Source organism: Hemibagrus wyckioides, linkage group LG19, assembly GCF_019097595.1.
Source record: "Hemibagrus wyckioides isolate EC202008001 linkage group LG19, SWU_Hwy_1.0, whole genome shotgun sequence".
Classification (NCBI taxonomy): Eukaryota; Metazoa; Chordata; class Actinopteri; order Siluriformes; family Bagridae; genus Hemibagrus; species Hemibagrus wyckioides.
In genome coordinates, this window is record NC_080728.1 from 2,676,701 (window position 1) to 2,696,338 (window position 19,638).

A 19,638-nucleotide genomic window follows, 5' to 3' on the forward strand; every position below is an offset into this window, starting at 1 on the left:
TGTTTTAATAGAATAAGCTTTTAATCAGATCATCAAAATGGATACAAGGTCTGTATTAGGATTGTTTTGTTTATTTTTTTTTAGGGAAAATACAAGCTCCTGAAGAATACGCCTTCACTCATAGCTCCAGACTGTTTTTGGTTTTAATCTGTTTCATATCAATCTCAGTGACAAATTCAGTAATCTGCACACGAGGTTCAGTGTAGGACCATGTGGGTATCGCTTCATTCATTCATTCATTCATTCATTCATTCATTTTGTTTATTTACTTATTTATTTATTTGTATTCTTATTATTTATATTCTTATTTTTTGTAATTCTTCTTTTATTGTTATTGTCCTCCACTCTCTCCTCTCTCCTCTCGTAAGATGCTCTGACGTCACTTCACGGCGGATGGGAGCCAAGGGAGGCTGCTTTGATGGCGTCTGAATCCCCATGAATAAGCAGAAAAAGAAGAGAAAGAAATAATGCCGCTACACAGACTGCACTTATCCAGGGGGTGTAAGAGCAGCTAAAGTCAGATCATTTCTTATGACAGCAATGCCGGAATGTCCTTACAGTTACAGTGCTTTAAATCTGTGATTGTGGTAAGAGCCGGCCCGGTGTTGATGCCTGATCTGGCGCGTCCTCCTCCCTGCTCCTCCCGGTAACACGGCGGCGGAGGAGGCGGGAGAGAGGAGAGAAAAGGTTGGGGCAAACGCGATGGCTGCGGGTGGAGAAGGGCGCGGGGAGACGGTGGAGCAGTACCGGTCCGAGGTGGAGCGGCTCACACACGAGCTCGCCGAGGCGAACCGGGAGAAGATCCGTGCGGCTGAATGCGGACTCGTGGTGCTGGAGGAGAACCAAACCCTGAAGCAGCAGTACGCAGACCTCGAAGCCGAGCAGGAGACCATGAGGCAGGAGTTGGAGCAGCTGCAGGAGGTAAAAACCCCACAGCACGATTAGGCTTTCATTCACTGCTTTTGCTTCTCTTAAAGCCCTTGAGAAACGTTATTGTTGTGACATGATTTCTCCACTCGTTGCAGCAGGACAGGCCCAACTGTGTTGTAGTAACTCATCACATCTCATGATGTATAGGATTAACTACAAAATCATTCTAGTTGGAAGCTCTTCTGCTGCCATACTCTATTACAGGATGCTGGTCTGCAGTTTTCCTGCACTTGGGCAAGTCCCTTACATCTGGTGTTAGGGTTTATCCTTTCATCATGTCTGGCAAGGACGTGTGTGTTGTGTAGATGTTGTACTGGATGCTTCGACTTAAGCTGCTGTTCCTAGACCATAAAATGACCTAGAGAAAAACTTTCGTAGACTCTCTGGCCAAAGTGGAAAGATGTTTTTTATAGATGGTTATTATGGTGGAATAAACATCTGGAATAACATACAAAAGGTTCAGCCTCAGTAGGTCACAGCCGTACAGCACTGATGGGCAGGGAATGACAACCCCTGGGGATAGGGTGCGAAATTATCATAAAAAGGAGAGGTGTGTGGCAACTGGCAGAGGTGTTGCAGGTGAGGGTGTGGTTATCACATTTATTTCAAATGTTTATTTTTAAAAAAAAAAACAGAATAAATTTCTACTATATAAAAGTAAGTGCTTGAAGAAGAATTGGAGTTACATTTATATTTATTATCATCCTGAATAGTGGAGCAGGTTGATCAGATTCTCCGAGGGTTTGTTCATGGACAGATTTATTTGTGTACAGCAAAAAGCAAATTATATTTCAGTGTTATGTCTACAAACATAATTGCTGGTTACAAGGTCTTTAGATTATCCTTAAAAATGCTCTCGGTTTTTGTAAGCTACACAACACTGGATAACCCTTTTAGACGTATTTGTTATTGAGGTTAACTCTATATTATCTGGCAAAATATTTCACCAATAAATACTGTGCCCTGCGTGCTAGATTTTGCAGTAGCTGTTTATTCTTTACCACAGGCTTTTATTTTGAAACATTGTGGGATTCACAAAGATAGCTTTGGTTGCACTGGATCATGTAGTGTAGGATATGTCATACCAGGAACCCTGAGCTTAATGGCAAGAATTTTTACACATACTGTATACTACACTCACATAAGCTGGAACATTCCAGTGCTGAAAACCTCAATGATTAGTGCAATAACAATAGATAGATAGATAGATAGATAGATAGATAGATAGATAGATAGATAAATAAATAAATAAATATATAAATAAATAAACAATTGCTCAGATCATTTTAAATCTATTTAATTAAACATTTGTGCAATACTATCTTTTTCTTTCTCACACATATAAATGAGTTATTGCCGCAAAGACATTGACACTGACACAGCTGACCTCCTGACATTGTTAAAAAATAAACTAATCTCTTTTATTCAGAATCTAAGGCTCAGGTTACACTTGGTCTTTTCATGTGCCGCAGGTCAGGATTGTATCTGGATCACTTCTGTTAATATTCAGGTTCATGTTAGTCAGTGTAGGAGTAAGCCGGTGAGAGGTGGTGGTGGTGGTGATGGTGATGGTGGTGGTGGTGGTGGTAAAGACTCTGTCTTGTGTCAGGACAGCATCATTAGAGCATAATTTATCATTTAAAAAAAGGATTCATGATAATGAGATGTCAGATGAGCTGAAACAACATTTCGACTCATGTTAACAAATCAAAGAAAAGTCTGCATTTGTTTGGGGTTGTGCAAAAGTAGTTTTCCTTGTTGAATTATGGCAGGATTTCTAGTAACAATTCTTCTGAAATCGATGATAACTGTGTAGTAAATCACTGTAGAAAGTTTGCAAAGACACACAATCTAAACTCACAGAGTGTACATCCAAACTAGTAAGAATGGGTTTCTTTGTGTGCCACAACATACAGAAATGGTCTACAGAAGTCTGCCTGAGTACCATTTATTAAAATAAAATAATTGAACATAATTTTGCTAGATAGCAGGGGAAACATGTTACTACTGGTTTACATCAGTTACCTGATTTAAACTGCTTCCTTAAATCATCACACACTTAACAAGAAACTTCCAGCTGGAATTTCACTACTTAATCTACTATTACTAGGTGACTTTCACCACTTTATGAGATTTATGTCATGATATTTTATCACAGAAACATGGAAAACATACACTCTTGTGTTTTCAGTGTGCCCAAATATAAAGTATTATATAAATAGACGCATGACATATTAGACAACAGTACAACTTGATCCCTTTTACAGTCCTAGGGTTAGATCATCATTATCTCAGTCACTATGCCAATTCAATCATCATGACTCATTATTACCACTAAAACTTTTATAACTTGAATAGTACATATGGTCTGATTTCACATCTACCAATTATAGCCTTAACTGAGACAAGAGTTACCCGAGAAGCTACACAAAACAGTAAGGTTCTGGTAATGAAAATAAGTTGACCAGAACTTTCAATTCTGTCAGTTGCCATAGATAGATGCAGTTACACTGTACATCTGAAATTTTATAACTTGCTGTTATTTATCAAAATGGACATCCCCAATTTTGTGCAATTGCATTTGGACAATAATACAGTCACCCCAATGTGTTTGTATGTTTCTTGTACAACGCTACAAATTGGCATATACACTCACCGTCCACTTTATTAGGAACATTTACATATTTATGCAGTTATCCAATCACATCAGAATGGGAAAATAAATCTGACGCTTTTGACTTTATCCATGGTTCTCTGGAGAAGAATTTCACACAGAATGGTGTGAAAACCAGAAAAAAAAAATCCTACGAGTGGAGGGTCAGCATCAACACGGCGTTTTCCACCCACTGAACTCTCTCTTCCTCAGTGTTTTTTATTTTAATTTTTCAGCAACAAACTCTAAAGGCTTTTGTGTGAGAGCTTTTGACTGTATCTGCATTCAGGTGATGTGTAAAGTGTAGAGATTCTTGCTTTACTTGCTAGCAATATTAGTGTTGTATCTCTGGCACAAAGCTAAAGAAGTAAACTTTGATCACCACACCCATACATGTAGCAAGGAAAATTTCTGAAGGATCTAGACTAGAATTAACAAATGTGAGCTATGAAGTGCTGGACATTTTTAATGTAATCCCAGGGGTTTAACCCAACAGCATTATTATATGCATTATTATGTTACATTTCTATTAACAGCCGTACTTAAACCATGTAATTCCAAGCATGGAAGATCTAAAGAATAGTTAATAGTTATGTAATACTTCCCCTGATTTCATTTGAAAAAATATTAGCAGACACATGTGGTTTATTTTTGTGTGTGGTGGAGAATCATTCAGTATGCACACAGTTAGTGAGGAGAAATATCACTGCAGATTCTCACACATGTAAGTAAATGAGCGAGCGCTCATATATAAAGCTTGTGAGAATGAAGGTATGTTAATTCACATGGGAGAATATTAGATACAGTGGATTGCTCATGTGATGCTGCACATTTTATCACACAATTCTGTTCATTCCTTATGATTTTAATGCTTTAAGGCTTGGATCAACTAAACAGAGAGCCAATCACTGTGTAATTCACACTAGATTCAATGTCATAGCCACTGTACAGCAAACCGCCACAGCGTATAGCACTTCTGTGAACTATGTATTACAGATGAATATGTGCCTGGCAGCTTTAACCCGTGGAAATGTATTGATTTGTGTGTGTCTGTGAGACCTGGAGCTCAGCTTACAGCAAGACAGGCTGGAGCTGCTCTAATGATCCACCACTTGGTGCAGCCCCTGAAATAACTCCCCAATGTCACAGTCAGGATTTTTCAAAATTGCTGTGCCATTAAAGGCTAGTGTATCCAAGCTCTGCGCATGCTTGTTTTAGCAAACACAATTTTCAAGGACAATTTTGCGCACCCGCTTTTATCTAATAATCTATTCATCTTATAGACTGGCTAGCTGTGCACATGGTCAGCGAGTACGCACTATATTAACCAGATCTAACGGTGAAATTAGCAAGCTGATTCAGAATATCAAAAACTCAAGGCATAGAAATGCTGAAAGGTTTTCATAGACACGGCTGTTGCATTTTAAAATTCATTTTAAAGACCTGTATCAACAGCAGAAACGTTCTCACTCTTGGTTAGTTTTCTGTTCTGGGAAGTGAAAGGTGAAATATTATCCTCTCTCTTCCTTCCTTTTACTGTTACTGATGTATTTCCTTAGAAGGGTGGAGGCTATTTGAGTGGCTGCTGGAAGCAGTGAGACGTACTTGACACTGTCCACAGAGGATTAAACAACACTGTGTTCAAAGCAGTTGGATACACTGGAACATGAATCTGCTTCAGGATTAAGAAATCATCCGTGTTTTTTCTCCTCTTGTCCTGTGATACAGCAGTGTGTTGATAATAAATCATGACCAGGAGGCCCAGACTAGTGTCTATCTATAAACCAACCCCAAAACTTTACTTTGCGTTATCATCATGCTGAGTCACTGTCATACAACACATGACATCATAAGAAATCATTTTAAGCACGTTCACCTACGAGAACAGTGTCCCATTGTACCCTGACTGTCTCGCCCTCGTGATACAGAGCAGTATTGTAGTCTGGAAGGTACAATTAAATCCACAATTAATGACTCCTTTATGAGGGTGTGTCAAATCAAGGCAAAAAAAACCCCACAAACAAACAAACAAACACTGCTCACTGTATCCATTTATTATTTTATTCAATGCCATTTCTAATTAGTGTGAATATACATTGGAGGTATTATGGCATCATGCAGTAGATTGTTATGTTTATGAATGATGAAAGGATCTGGTCGAATTGGACAGTTTAATGATCTTTGGGAAAATGTGATATCGGCAGCTTTAAGATCACAAAACACATGTTTTTGTATCTCATATGCTGTTTTGTATCCTATATGAACCTTAATAACCTACTGTCTGACATGAGAAGACAGAAACAAATCATCTTTCTCTTGACCATGGCACTGAACAGATAAAGCCTTTGCACATGTACACTTGGCTAATATAATGTTATTAAAATTTAAATTACAGTTATTAGCATGTTAGGTTTACTCACTTAGCTTTTGCCAGAATGCCAGACCTTAATAATGGGTTGTTTAAAAAATGACTAAATGCTAATGCTAGTAATTATCAGCTACAGCAATCTTGTAACCAGTTTCTAGTAATTTTTAAGGCATGAATGAATTAACATGTACACGACACACATTAGGTATGTCTGGCCAGACCCCCTATTCTTCCCCCTTCAGAGTCCATATTTTGATATTATTTTGATGTAAAAAGAAACGCACTGTACGGAAAAGGCAAAGAAGAAATAGTAAATCTAGCACTGAACAACAAATTGTAGTTAAAAATGAGAATCCTAAGACAGACATTTCCATATTATACATTTTTTACAAATGACACATTTTTGCCAAATTATAAATTGAACAGTGTTGTTCCCATATTATCACCATCACAGGAGGAAGAAAAGCTCCCCTGTAGGCAGAGGTTTCCATATGAAACTGGTTCTGTGGAGAAGTGGAAAACCTGAGTGTGTGCCAGTGATCTTAACATCTACTTAAGTTTTCCCATATGCTCCATTCGACCACTTTAAAAAGGGACATTATCTGTAATCACACTCTCTGGTCACCTAAATGAGGAGGAGGTTCTCTTTTGAGTTTTCTTCTGTCTCAGGGAGTTTTTCCTCATCACCTTTGAAACTTTATCATTTTTATTCTAAATATTTCTATTTCTGTAAAGCTTCTTTCAGACAATGTGCATTGAAATTGACCTTGTGATAATGGCCTAAAGTATAGAAACAGAGAAGGGGAAAAAAATAGAAAGTTTAAAGTAAAGTTACTTTATCTCTATTTTATTCTGAATGAGAAGCCTGCGGCGATGGTGGAGAGGAAAAACTTGCTGTGATGATATGAGGAAGAAACCTTGAGAGGAACCAGGCTCAGAAGGGAACCTCATCCTCATTTGGGTGACATATGCAGCCTATAAAAGGATTCTCTCTATGTCACCTTTGTCTTCTGGCTGTTCTCATCAACACGAGGCGGCCCTGCCTTTTACTCGGGTGCAGAAACACAGTTACATACATAATCTTCCACTTTACTGCAGTTTATTTCAGACCGCCAGGGTGAGGAGGAACTAGTGAGGGCCATGCTTCACAGTCTTCAAGAGGGTTTGAAACACAACTAAAACACTGTATCTTTAGTTGTAGCAGACAAAAGTGCCTAAAGGTAGACTGGTGTCTCAAATTATACAGCTTTTTTAGGGCATTGTTTCTTATACAACATTGTTGGTTATAGGATGTTTGTGTTAGAAGTCTGCAAATTGCACAGATTTGTACCAGTAATAAAAACATCAGTGTCTGTACCTCAGTCTCAGTGCTTCAGTATCTGTCACTGTGCTTTTGTCTTGTCTTTGGTTGAAGCTTTTTTAATGCTCTGAAATGCAGTGCATTGTGGGACCGACTAGTCGGCTGCTGTATCATGAGATGGGTTTGGCTTTCAATACACTGTGTCATGTGGAAGCCCCAGCTATTAGCCTCCATTTTCTAGAATTAATGAGTTTATAAGATTATTTACTCCATGTCTGCACCGCCCGTGCTGCTACACACCAAACAGTAGGGCTACATGTGTAGCGTTGAGTCAATCAATACAGAAAGCAGTAAATTATATACAATTACCATCAGCCTTTGTGTGTATCAACACAATCTACATGACAAATGTAATGAGTACAAGATTAGCAACAACAATCAAAGGGCTAGAGTGATTTACAAAGCAAACGTCAGTCCAATGTTATTTGTATAGCGCTTTTAAAAATGCACATTGTCTCAAAGCAGCTTTACAGAAATATAAAAATATTCGGAATACAGTGATAAAGTTTCAAATTAAATTTATTTTTATCCCCAATGAGCATGTCAGAGATGATGGTGAGGAGAAAAAAACACCATAAGACGATATGAGGAAGAAACCTTGAGAGAAAGCAGACTCCAAAGGAAACCTCATCCTCACCAGAGAGTGTGATGATGAAAAATAATGTCCTTTCTACAACTGTAAATTGTCTCAAATTATATATTTCTCAAATCGCCAGAGGGCAGGTGTAATGGGTGACCTTGTTCAAGCTGCACACATGATGTCAGAAGCAGAGGGTGATAACTTTACTATTAGTGTTCAACAAGGAAACAAGCAAAAAATAGGAAATCATCAGCTTCCATGACTAAGAGTAAAGTCATCACCTTTTGACTGATCTGATCAGCTCTCAGTGTAACATTATTCTACTGCATTAAGTTTTCCAGTGAAGATTTTAATTACCATTAAAACACATTATTAAAAGGTGGTTTTATGGCTGGAAGGTTCCACCTCGCTCTGTGTCACTGTGTTTACTGTGTTACTGCTATTTCACAGAAGTTTGTTTTCTGAATATTTGTACAGTAGTAGCAGATATTATAAGAGCCTGGGTTGCACTCTGATAAGGGTTGTGCTGATTTCTTCACTGAAAGACTTCTTCTTCACTGAACTGTCTTAACTCTTCTGTCTCTTCTCTTCTCTTCAGTCTGTTTCTCTCTAAGTTCTTGTGAATCATCTCTTCCTCTTTTTTCCCTGTTACACACAGGCCTTTAGCCAGGCGTACTCCACCCAGAGGAAGGTAGCAGAAGATGGTGAGACCAACGAGGAAGCGCTCCTACAGGAGTCGGCAACCAAGGAGGCGTATTACATAAGCCGTCTGCTGAATCAGCAGACTGAACTGAAGCACAGTCGCTCTCAGGCCTCCAACACGCAGGCGGAGAATGAAAGACTCAGCAGCATCTTGCAGGAACTTCGAGAGGTACTGCTTCAACAAAACGCTTCCCTGGGCTTCCCTGGGCTCGGTCCCATATTGTATCATCTGCGTTTTGATTTTTGTATCTGTTTTATTCCCCATATCACACCTGAATCAAATAATAAATGGCTGCAGAGTTCTTGAAAACCTGGTTCTGTTGTTATGAGAACTGAGAGCGAGTACATGTAGAAAGAAAGTATTTATATTCCACTCTGACAGTATTTTCAGTTTTACAGAGGAGAAGCGCCAGCCGATTCAGTCCTGAACGACAGCATTTGCTACAATTTCTTTCTCTACACAAAGCTATCTTCTTCTCCTCTTTTTTAGAGCAATGAGATGCTGGAGTTACAGAGGAGCAGGATGAGGGAAGAAGTGAGAGAGTATAAGTTTCGAGAGGCTCGGCTGCTGCAGGACTACACCGAGCTCGAGGAGGAGAACATCACTCTGCAGAAACTGGTGTCCACACTCAAACAGAACCAGGTATGTGAACAGACATTTTCACACACCTGTAATGCTGCAAAAGAAGTTTTAATTATATATGGAATCAAATCGTCTCCTTCAAAGGTGGAGTATGAGGGCCTGAAACATGAGATCAAGGTGTTAGAGGAGGAGACCGTCTTGCTGAATAGCCAGTTAGAGGATGCTTTGCGCCTGAAGGATATCTCAGAGAGTCAGCTGGAGGAGGCACTTAATGCTCTGAAGGGTGAACGTGAGCAAAAGAACAGCCTGCGTAAGGAGCTAGCCCATCACATCACCCTGTGTGACGGACCCTTCTCTTCAGCCTGTGCTCACCTGGTCGCCCTCAGCTCAGCGCCCCCGAGCGGCAGTGCCACCCCTACTACTGCCACTTCTCCTGGCAGTGAGGATGGTGGCAAATGCAATGGACTTCTGCTGCAGGGTTCAGCTGGAAAAGCACTGAACCGACTAAATGGGGAGTTCAGAGGAGCAGGACAGAGAAAACAGAGCGACTCCACGACCCCTGACCTCTTCAGTGAGCTTCACCTCAACGAGATTCAGAAACTTAAACAACAACTGCAGCAAGTGAGTTCGTTTGAATTAGTTTTATTTAAGCACCATTCCGTATTTAATTAATTAATTAAAATGAATATAAGACATTAAAATTTAATTAAAAGTAACCAGTTAGAGACAGCTTTATTATCCAGTGCAGGATCAGTATGTGACTGGACACACAGTAAATCTGACCACAAGCTGTTAGGTTAGGAGTGAAACTCAACATGCTGGATTGTTATAACTAACCTAAAATCTGATCATTATTTCTGTGGTGATCTGACCAGTCATGTGTATTTATGATGGCGATACATTTGAATCCTTTTGGAATAATATAGAACAGAGTCTTGCTTTTTCTTGTCTAGAACGTATTTAGTTAATAATTTTATTTTAATAAGGATTTTTGTATAATACAAGTAATCTCTTATACACTAAGACCAATTGTAACATTTTATTTGTATTTCTTTAAAATAAATGTAATAAATGTAGGCTGATTGGCATCTCTATATTGTCTAAAGTGTGAGAAAGGTTGTGTGATTGTGCCCTGTGATGGACTGGCACCATGGGTGTCCTGCTGCCTTAAAACCTGAGTCCAGTGGGATAGACTCCAGGTTTCTCAGTGTAGGATAAGAGGTACAGAAGATAAATGAATCTTCTGTACTTTACATTAAGAGTAGACTTACAAAGAAAACAGCTGTATCCTGTGTGTTAAAATACAATTTAAATAATAATTACCTCCACTAACACAAAATACTTTCACTTAAAAATACAAATTAAATAAGCAAAATGCAAGAAGCCAGTGAAAGAACATCCAGCTGTGGAATTGCATTCATTACTCACAATTTGGGTTCATTTAAATTGACCTCACCAAATTGAGTTAATGATGTCAAACCATGAGCCACCACCATGTTTTACATGTTTTATCAGGTTATCTTCATTATTATGTTGATTGGGTGAATTTGCTCAGAATAGATATAGACATAGATTTCTTTAATTAAAAAAAATTAAATACTTAAATATCAGGAACAGTTCAGGAAGTTTGTGGCTAGTGTAATGAGATGTTTTTCATATTAAGCAGTAATCTGATTTTCTAGCTAACCAACGATGCTTTTAGCAACAAGTCTAGCACACAGGGTTGAAAAAGGACAAACTAGACAGCACTGACAAACATGTGAAGTAATTCCCCTGGAAGCAGGAAACAAGAACAAGAAACAATCCATAGAAGGAAAGGATAACGAACAAAAGCACATCAAACGAGTGAAGTCAGCAATCCTAATGCTGACACTCCCACTAGAAAATCCAGCAGGGGTTTTGGCTTCAGGCAGTAATAAAGAAACACAACAACTCATAGTCACTGCCAGTTAAAATGGTTCTAAATGGTTTGTCCTTGTAAAGAACATGACGCCCTGTTTTGCTTTTCAGGTAGAGCAGGAGAAGACGTCTGCAGTGAATAGCCTTCATGAGTGTGAAACTCAGCTACAACACACACAGCGTGCCCTGGCCGAACAGTATGAGAGGGCGCAACACCTCCAACAGCGCATTTATGCATTACACCAGCAGGGAAGTGCCACAGAGACTGGTGATGAGGAAAAGGCAGAGGCAGAGGTGAAGGGCTCGTCATGGGCGTGTGATGACCTGGAGGGCATGGGTCTGGAACTACTGCAGTGTAAGTACAAACTAGCAGTGACAGATGTGGTAAGCCTTAATGACGATCTAAAGAACCTTCAGAAGAGGCATAAAGAGTGTGTGGAGCGGGCAGCACGGGAAGAAGAACTCGCCCAGGTCCAAATACAGGCTCTCGAAGCAAAGGTGGCTTGCCTAGAATGCCGCTGCCATGAGGACAGGGATAAGGAAGCAGCACTCCAGCGAGAGCTGAAGAAAGCTAATAATTCTGCCTTGGATTGCAACAGCACGCTGGCTGCAGCCTATGAAGAGCTGACCACCTTCAGCGAGGAACTGGCACAGCTTTACCATCATGTCTGCATGTGCAACAATGAAACACCCAACCGCGTAATGCTGGATTATTACCGTCAGGGTCGGAACCCCCCGCGTGCTACGTCCACAGGTCTTAAAGCGCAGGATGACCATCGTGTCCTCCTGACACCGAGGCTGGCGCGCCGCCTGGCGGCTATCAATGCTGCCACATCTTCCGCTTCGACACCAAGTGACTCACAGAGCCCCACAGAGTCACCCTCCAAAGATCCCCTCAACTCTGAGGATAGCCCAGTGCGCACAGTGCTGAGCTCATCTGCTGTCAGTGCCTCTTCATCATCATCGTCTTCATCCCCAGCACCCGATTCTCCTGCTAGCTCCGACACCCGCCGGGAACCGATCAACCTCCACCACCTGAATGCCATTATCCGTGATCAGATCAAGCATTTACAGAAGGCAGTGGACCGCTCTCTGCAGCTGTCTCGCCAGAGAGCAGCCGTCCGTGAGCTTGCACCACTCTTTGATAAGGAAAAAGAGGCTTGTATGGAAGAAATTCTCAAGCTTAAGTCTCTGCTGAGCACCAAGAGGGAGCAGATTGCCACCCTGCGCCTGGTGCTCAAAGCCAACAAACAGGTAAAATCATCAGCACCATTGATGACACCTGCTGTAAGGATTGCTCTGTGGGAGTACTAAAAAATGGGAAGCCTCTTACTCTTGACAAAATGATTTGGATTTAAAGGCATGCTCATAGGTCTCTCTTCCTAATTTGCCCACTAGACGGAGACTGAAATAAGCTTCCAGTTTTGATTAGTCTAACAGTCAATCCAGGTGAATTCATGAGAGTTTCATAAATGGGCCAATATTGTAGCTAAAATATTTCAACTATATTTCACCTTATTTTCAACTGCAAAAACATCTCAGGCTGTCTCAGGCGGTCTTTAAGAGCAGTTTGTAGTAATTGAGTAGTTAAGCAGCATAATTATAATATTCATTGATTATTAAAAAGATTGCAAAATCCTTATGTGACAGACTGCAGAAATGGCTCTGGCGAACCTGAAAAGCAAGTATGAGGCTGAGAAGAGCATGGTGACTGAGACGATGATGAAGCTCCGTAATGAGCTGAAGGCGCTAAGAGAGGACGCTGCCACGTTTTCCTCACTAAGAGCCATGTTTGCCACACGGTGAGCGCGTGAATGTGGAACAGCATGAATTAACACGTCTCAAACCGAGAGAGTGTTCACACGTTCACGGTTCACAGCACAACATTTACAGACAGAGACAGTCGGGCCAGTTAGATTTTAATATCATTAAAATGATGCTGTTAAATCTAGTGAGTGACATAATAATTTGAAATGAATTATAGTGACATTTTAATCTTTTGCTCTGTTAAATCCTGCCCCTTCTGCTCTCCTCTCCTCTCTTTCTGCAGGTGTGATGAGTACTTAACTCAGTTGGATGAGATGCAGAGGCAGCTTGCAGCAGCTGAAGATGAGAAGAAGACGCTGAACTCCCTTCTCCGCATGGCAATTCAGCAAAAACTGGCACTAACGCAGCGCCTGGAGGACTTGGAGTTCGACCACGAGCAACGCCGCCCCAAACTGAGGACAGTCAAGACGGCCAAACTGAGGACCACACCACCCAAAGTAAGTGGAACAGCCACCTTGCCCCTTCCTGACAGCTCGTCTCCAGTAGCTGAGGCAGTTGCAGAAACCTCCCCTACTGTATTCACTCCCTTGCTCTCCTCTGACCCAGGCAGTCCCCCCTCTCTGGAAGCCCCTTCCTCTCCTGCCTCATCCTTCTCCTCCACCTGGACTCCCCCAGTTACGCCCTACAGCCGGGGCCACACCCACTGGACGGTGGGAATGCGAGCGTTCGTGGTGGAGCCACACTCCTATGGTGTGGACGCTCATACCACCAGTATGTGCCGAACCACCAGCTTGGCCCGTCGCTATGCAATCGAGTCACTCTATTCATCGGGTTCGCGCCCCCCTTCTAACTATCGCTCGCCCATCCTGGGGTCTTATCGCTCCACCTGGAGCTCGCCCAGATCTCGTCCACTCTCCACAGTCCTAACGCACTCCACCCACACAACCAGATACACTTCCCCATCTTCCTCCTCTTATGGCCATTCATACCCAAGAAATTACACTTCTCAGCACCCCCGCTACTGAAGGCTGAGCAGCGGGTGGCACAAAGAGGAGGACAGACTGGTTTCCTATTTTTATAGTTTCCACTGCACTCTGCAACTTTGGTGACTGTTTTCTGCTCAGGGATTTTGTGGAGCACAAACGGCCCTGCCTTCCTCCGAGAGAGAGAGAGAGAATTATTCACTTCTCAGAACACTGTTCGCTGTTTCTGACCTCTCATGCAGTTCATTCTCCAGTGAACCTGGTGGGCCTTTGCAGTGCGAGCCTCCCAAACCACAAACCAGAGATTACATTTACTTTTAAGAGAGTGTTACTGGACTGTGTGTCAGCTGTGTTGGATTAAGGCATTGTTGTCTTGTTTCATTGTGAATATTTAATTATAACAAACCATACGATTTACAAGAGAAGAGGTTTGGAAGTGTCTTATTAATTACTAAACCAAGAATTATGCACTGTAAAATCCATCACTGTGTAACAACTGTATGATTTTTTTAATACTAATTTAGCTTCTTTGATGAGAACTAACACATTACTTTTAAAATCTTAACGTTTTAATATAAGTTTGGCCTTTCAGCTTCAGCAAAAGCAAGTTTAGTTTTAGCTTTGTTTTTGTTTTGTTTTTACAATGTCATTTTAGCTAGCTATCCTGAAACTGATTTTTTTTCTTTTCATTTCTGTTGGTGATCATTCACAGCCTCTGACCTGTTCAGAATCAGCGTCACATGCCATGTGGTTTGCCCATTCTCATTTAAAGGAATAATAAGCATTTAAACACTACCAGTTGCCATAATTCCATTTTCTAGGTGACGACTCTTGGGTTTCATTAGGTCTTAGTATTTCATGATGAAAAATCAATCAAACAGAAAGAGCACTGTGGCTGCACAGATTAGGTACGATAATAATGTTTGGAGCATTTCACTGAAGGAAGCAGGGACTTTTACAGAATGTAATCTTAATTAAGCGATATCTAGTATGTATAATATACATTACAAATCTCAGGGAATAGCATTACTGGTCTTGTAATGGAGGCATAAGGCAGTGTAAGTGGAGAAATAAGTGTGGAGTTTATTGATAGTATCCTGTGAATTGGGTTTGATTGTTGTCAGATTGTTTTGCCGTGCATTAAATATTTGTGTTAATTTAGTAAAGTATGGCGCACAGTATTGTCTCCAAATGTTTTGCTAAGCAGAATTTACCATTACGGCATCTCCATATGCAGCTGCATTCAAAGTGCATTATCAGCATCCCTCTGTAACATCCAGCTAATATTTTTTATCCCACCAAAGACTCTGAAGGCATATGAAGGCACTGGCCTTTATATCAGCTACACTTTTGATTATGCAATTTACATCAGCTTTGTCCCACTGTCTGCACTCACAGGGAGACTGAAGCATTTGACAAGATCCCAATTTCCACCTCGACATTCCCAGCTTGACATTCTCCACTAATTAACATATCATGTGGATTTGTGTAATGTAATACATTTGTGCTGATGATAACACACATCACATGGCCCTCACAATACACAGTAGCACAGAAGATCATTGGTCCCTGCAGATAATATACACTTAGGGTTGCTATTATACAGGAAAGCCGATGTAGTTTACAGATTTTGTTGTATACTGCTCGGTTCCTGCAGTTTTTTTAAGCTAGAAGGTTAGAAGTCTTGTAATATTGTACAAGTTTGTGATAATGCTACTGTGAGGTGGTTTGTGGAGCTGATGGTCAGTTAGGGAGGAATGGTGGCCTAGATTTAAAAGAACTTTTCAGTGATTTTCTCGAAAGGGTCTTTGTGCTCAGGTGTTAATTGTCAGGACAGAGAAACCTTTCAGACCTCCTCTGTGTGGCACCCCTTTCTTTTTTGTACCCTCCATACATAAACACACACACACACACACACCACACACACACACACACACACAGACTCTACTAATACCTTGTCTGTCCCTGCCCCATCATCCCCTCAATGCGATTCCATTCCACTAAAATTCAAGTCATTGACCTCAAACATGTCAAATGCTTCAGTGCTTCAACTGTAATGCTGCAGACACCAGCTTGTGTCTTCTTCAACCTCGAATGAATATCATACACTGGGACTTTAGTCCCAAGTCAAAATCATTACTGTAATTTGAATTTTTCTACTGGGTATCATGTGGCCTACAGCATTACTACTACTAGAGTCAGAGAGGCAGACTGTTATTACTGAACATTAGCATGTGTCAGGACAACACCAATCTCTCCAGTGCATTGTACAGTGAACATGGTGTGTATTTTCTTCATATTTATTGTAAATAACTCATAAAAGACCTACAGTAATTAAGTCTTTGTGTGCGTCATCTCATGTTGTGTGTACAGTGGAGTCGGGAGGTTTTCACCGATCATGCGGTTTATAGCAAGTCGCTCAAACACGAGCTTGTCCTTTCATTTTCATAACTCAAGCCATGTTTGAGATTTATACATCGTGTTGCTGTGGATGTTTCTGTATTTATTTATGTCATATCTCTGGAACTGAATTGACTGTTTAATCCAGTCACGGTTTAAAACATAAACAGAATTATCCCAAAATGTGGTCTGATCTAAACTCAATAATATATCAGCACATTTGGAATGGATGATAGAGACTGAATTAAAGAGTAGTCTGAGACCCAAGCCTGATAAAAAAAAAAATCAGCAGGTAATGTAGTGTTTAATGGTAGCTAAAGCAAACACGAGTATGTACAGGATCTGTGGGCCTGGTTTTAACAAGAGACAGCTCAGGCAGGATATCCAGTGCTGTGCAGTGAAACATGTGAATGTTAGGGGTGTAACGATGCATCATGGCATGATGTGTGTTAAGCGGTTTAATTCACATCACTGAAATCAGCATTCCATTGATCATACATCTAATTGCACTGTTTGAACACCAGAGGTCCCAAACAGCAGAACTGAGATAGAGCTCAGAGTCACATGATCGCATTCTTCATAGAGAACCAGGAACCATCTGTACAATGTAGTGACCAATAGCTCCGCATCACAACAACTGAGGTGATTTGGTTATACAGTCGTGTTATAAGCATTAAAAAGAGCTCTTCATTAACTTTCAAGCAATGTGCAAGGAATTCACTTTACCCGATGTTGGAGCTCTATTTCTGGTCAAATTACACCTCAAGAGCTGCTATGGTGATTATTACATTTTAGTCCAACTTTTACCCAAAAGTTTTAAACGTTTATTCAATTAAATTTTTGGGAGAAGATAATTGATTTATCTTTATCAAACATTTTTTATAATATTAAACCTCAATTTAAGTTATTTCATTTTATTCGGACAGAAATGCACATCATTTTGCATTGTTTATGATTCCGAAATAAATTCATTTTTTTCTGTCATGATCATTGTTCATTACAATTTTATTCAAAATATTCTGAGAATCAAGTTGAATCAAATCAGATCATGACCAAAGTGTATCGTTACACCCCTAATAAACACTTGCTAAAGTAAACTATGTTCATTATTACTATACAGTTAAAAAAAAATGACGGTTTGCTCAAACTCATATTATTAATCTGAACATGGGCTAAAATCAGACTTGAAGGTCAGTTGCTTGGGGCCCAGAGTTTTGCAGTGACCACAGATACTCCTCTTTTGAGGCCGATGAAACTGTAAAATCTCACAGTACATAACTCGTCCAGTGGGTAATATAGAGTGGGACACTCCTTAAAGGACATCCTGTGGTACTTGCACAAATTTATTTTGAATTGTTGAAGAGAAATGCCCTGTTTGGAAGCCAGAAGAGGGAGAGAAAACAAGAATAGCAAAAGAGGAAACAGAGCTGGGGGCAAATGGTCTAGAAAATCAAATAACAAAATAATTAAGGATGATAAGTGGAGGCTAAGCCATAACGTAACACTCGACCAACATTATTTAGGCATCTGAGAAGTTTCAAGACAGTAATGTGTGCTAAAAAATACATTCAGGTATTCTAATTCTGTATGAAGGCATCCGGTAAGATTTCAGGAATACTAATATCAACAGAATCAATCGTGGCTAAATCAGGCAATGGGTCACACTGTAGCAGGAGCACATTTAGATCATCTTACTACCTCTTTATCCCACTTGGGCCACAACACTCAAAATACTGTGAATACGCCCTTCTGTCACATGCTTTTAGATTTAGTAGCTGACTTTGCCCTGGGCCTGGTAAGTACAAATTATAATGTGTGTGTGTGTGTTTGTGGGTGGGTGTGTGTGTGCTGTTTGGGTACCAATTTTAGTTTTGACCTTGTAGGGACAAAACAGATTTGTGTGTGTGTGTCTGCATACACACACCTGAGTAGTGAGTCTAATCGTGTCAGTCTTTTCCAGATTGTCAGCAGCCTCCTGCCTCACTGTCGCCAGCCTCCTCACAACTAAGACTCAACCAGGCTTCACCACACAGCAAGTAATTACACATAACACTCTGCCTTTGCTTTCACCTGGAGTCTGTTAATGAGTCTTACATTACAAAATAAATTCTTAATTAGTGTGATGTACCCTTTTTTAACCAGTTTATCATAAAGGGTTTTTTGGATCCGCCTAATTCTGCAGCATTGTATAATGAATGAACAGTTTTAACATAACAAACAGTTGCTTTCTGTGCCTCATGAGATTGGATGGCTTATGGTTTTATTTTGCAGGTGTAGTGCAGAAGCAAACCTCCAGAAGTTCATTGTATCTTGTCTTCCACTGAGGACCTTCAGTCTTCTAATCTGCCTTTTACTCCCACGCTTTCTGATGCAGCAAACCAAATATATACCCAAAGGAGTGCCGCAGTCCTCAATGCCTTCCTATATGAGACAACTTATTATCTTCATCTATCATTCTAGATATTTTTAACCAGTCTCATGCAAAACATGTTTTTATCCTCCTCTTAATAGTATCACATGTCACTTCAGTGCAGTGAACTACCTCTTTTTTAAAAATATTTAATTCTTCGAATATGGATGTTAGATATTACACCAGGAATGTTGCATGTTCATGACATTACGTTATTACGATTTCTCCATTTTTATGCATTCATACTCTACGGTTAATGTTGCACTTTATTTCGTAGCGCACACTTGGAGTCTGCGCTTGTCCGTCTCGCCACAGTCTCTCAGATCTAAAAGCACAAGCGATCAACAAAGCATTCCAGTGCTGACAACGATTTTACCTATGCTACACAAGGACCATGCTACATTACTGACCCCTACATTACTGACCCCTACATTACTGACCCTATGAACTATCATGTAATATTTGATAGGAATAAAGAACCCATAATGTCTTAATAAAAGGTCTATTTACAGTGATCTAATGTAAGGGCAATGATATGCATGTGAAAGTTCAGTGTATTAAGTGTTTCTGTACCTAATCTGCTCTTTGTCTATAACCGCTGAGACTCATAACAAACTGCCAGATCGAGAAAACACTCACAAGCCCATGCATTACATCAGCTGACTAAAATAAGCCAGTTTTCACTGAAGTGCATTCAGTTTCATAGTCTTTCCCCATCAGACTCCTTTATACTCCACATCTATTCACTATATTGTACGATTCTCTATATTGCTCCATGTCATGTATTGCATCCCATTAATTTAAGAAACTTCCAAAATGGTGGACTACTTTGACTCATGCTGGTTATTTGCACAATTTTCTGTCTGTGACTGAACTGTGCCTTCGACACAGTCAACAAGAAGAAAAGAAGAGCAGGCACACAGCAGTTCAGAAAAATATTTATTCATAATTCTTTACTAATTTTGAATATAAACATTCTAACTAATGCCCCTGTTAAAATGAA

The 19,638-nt window shown here is 40.3% G+C and overlaps 1 protein-coding gene across 3 annotated transcripts; it reads left to right on the top strand.

The window, feature by feature from the left end:
* The first annotated feature begins 383 nt into the window (after positions 1-383).
* On the top strand, positions 384-19,638 carry LOC131369994 (protein bicaudal D homolog 1-like). 3 transcript variants are annotated; one of them, XM_058416952.1, is made up of 9 exons: positions 384-921; positions 8,550-8,762; positions 9,084-9,236; positions 9,321-9,797; positions 11,187-12,329; positions 12,726-12,877; positions 13,126-13,339; positions 18,186-18,261; positions 18,497-19,638. In XM_058416952.1, exons 1-8 carry the CDS (start codon positions 703-705, stop codon positions 18,231-18,233), a joined length of 2,619 nt encoding a protein of 872 aa, XP_058272935.1. In that variant the 5' UTR covers positions 384-702; the 3' UTR covers positions 18,234-18,261; positions 18,497-19,638. The 3 variants fall into 3 exon arrangements, with proteins under 3 accessions (XP_058272935.1, XP_058272934.1, XP_058272933.1); XM_058416951.1 differs by lacking the exons at positions 18,186-18,261; positions 18,497-19,638 and adding an exon at positions 13,449-18,172; XM_058416950.1 differs by lacking the exons at positions 18,186-18,261; positions 18,497-19,638 and having other exon boundaries at positions 13,126-18,172.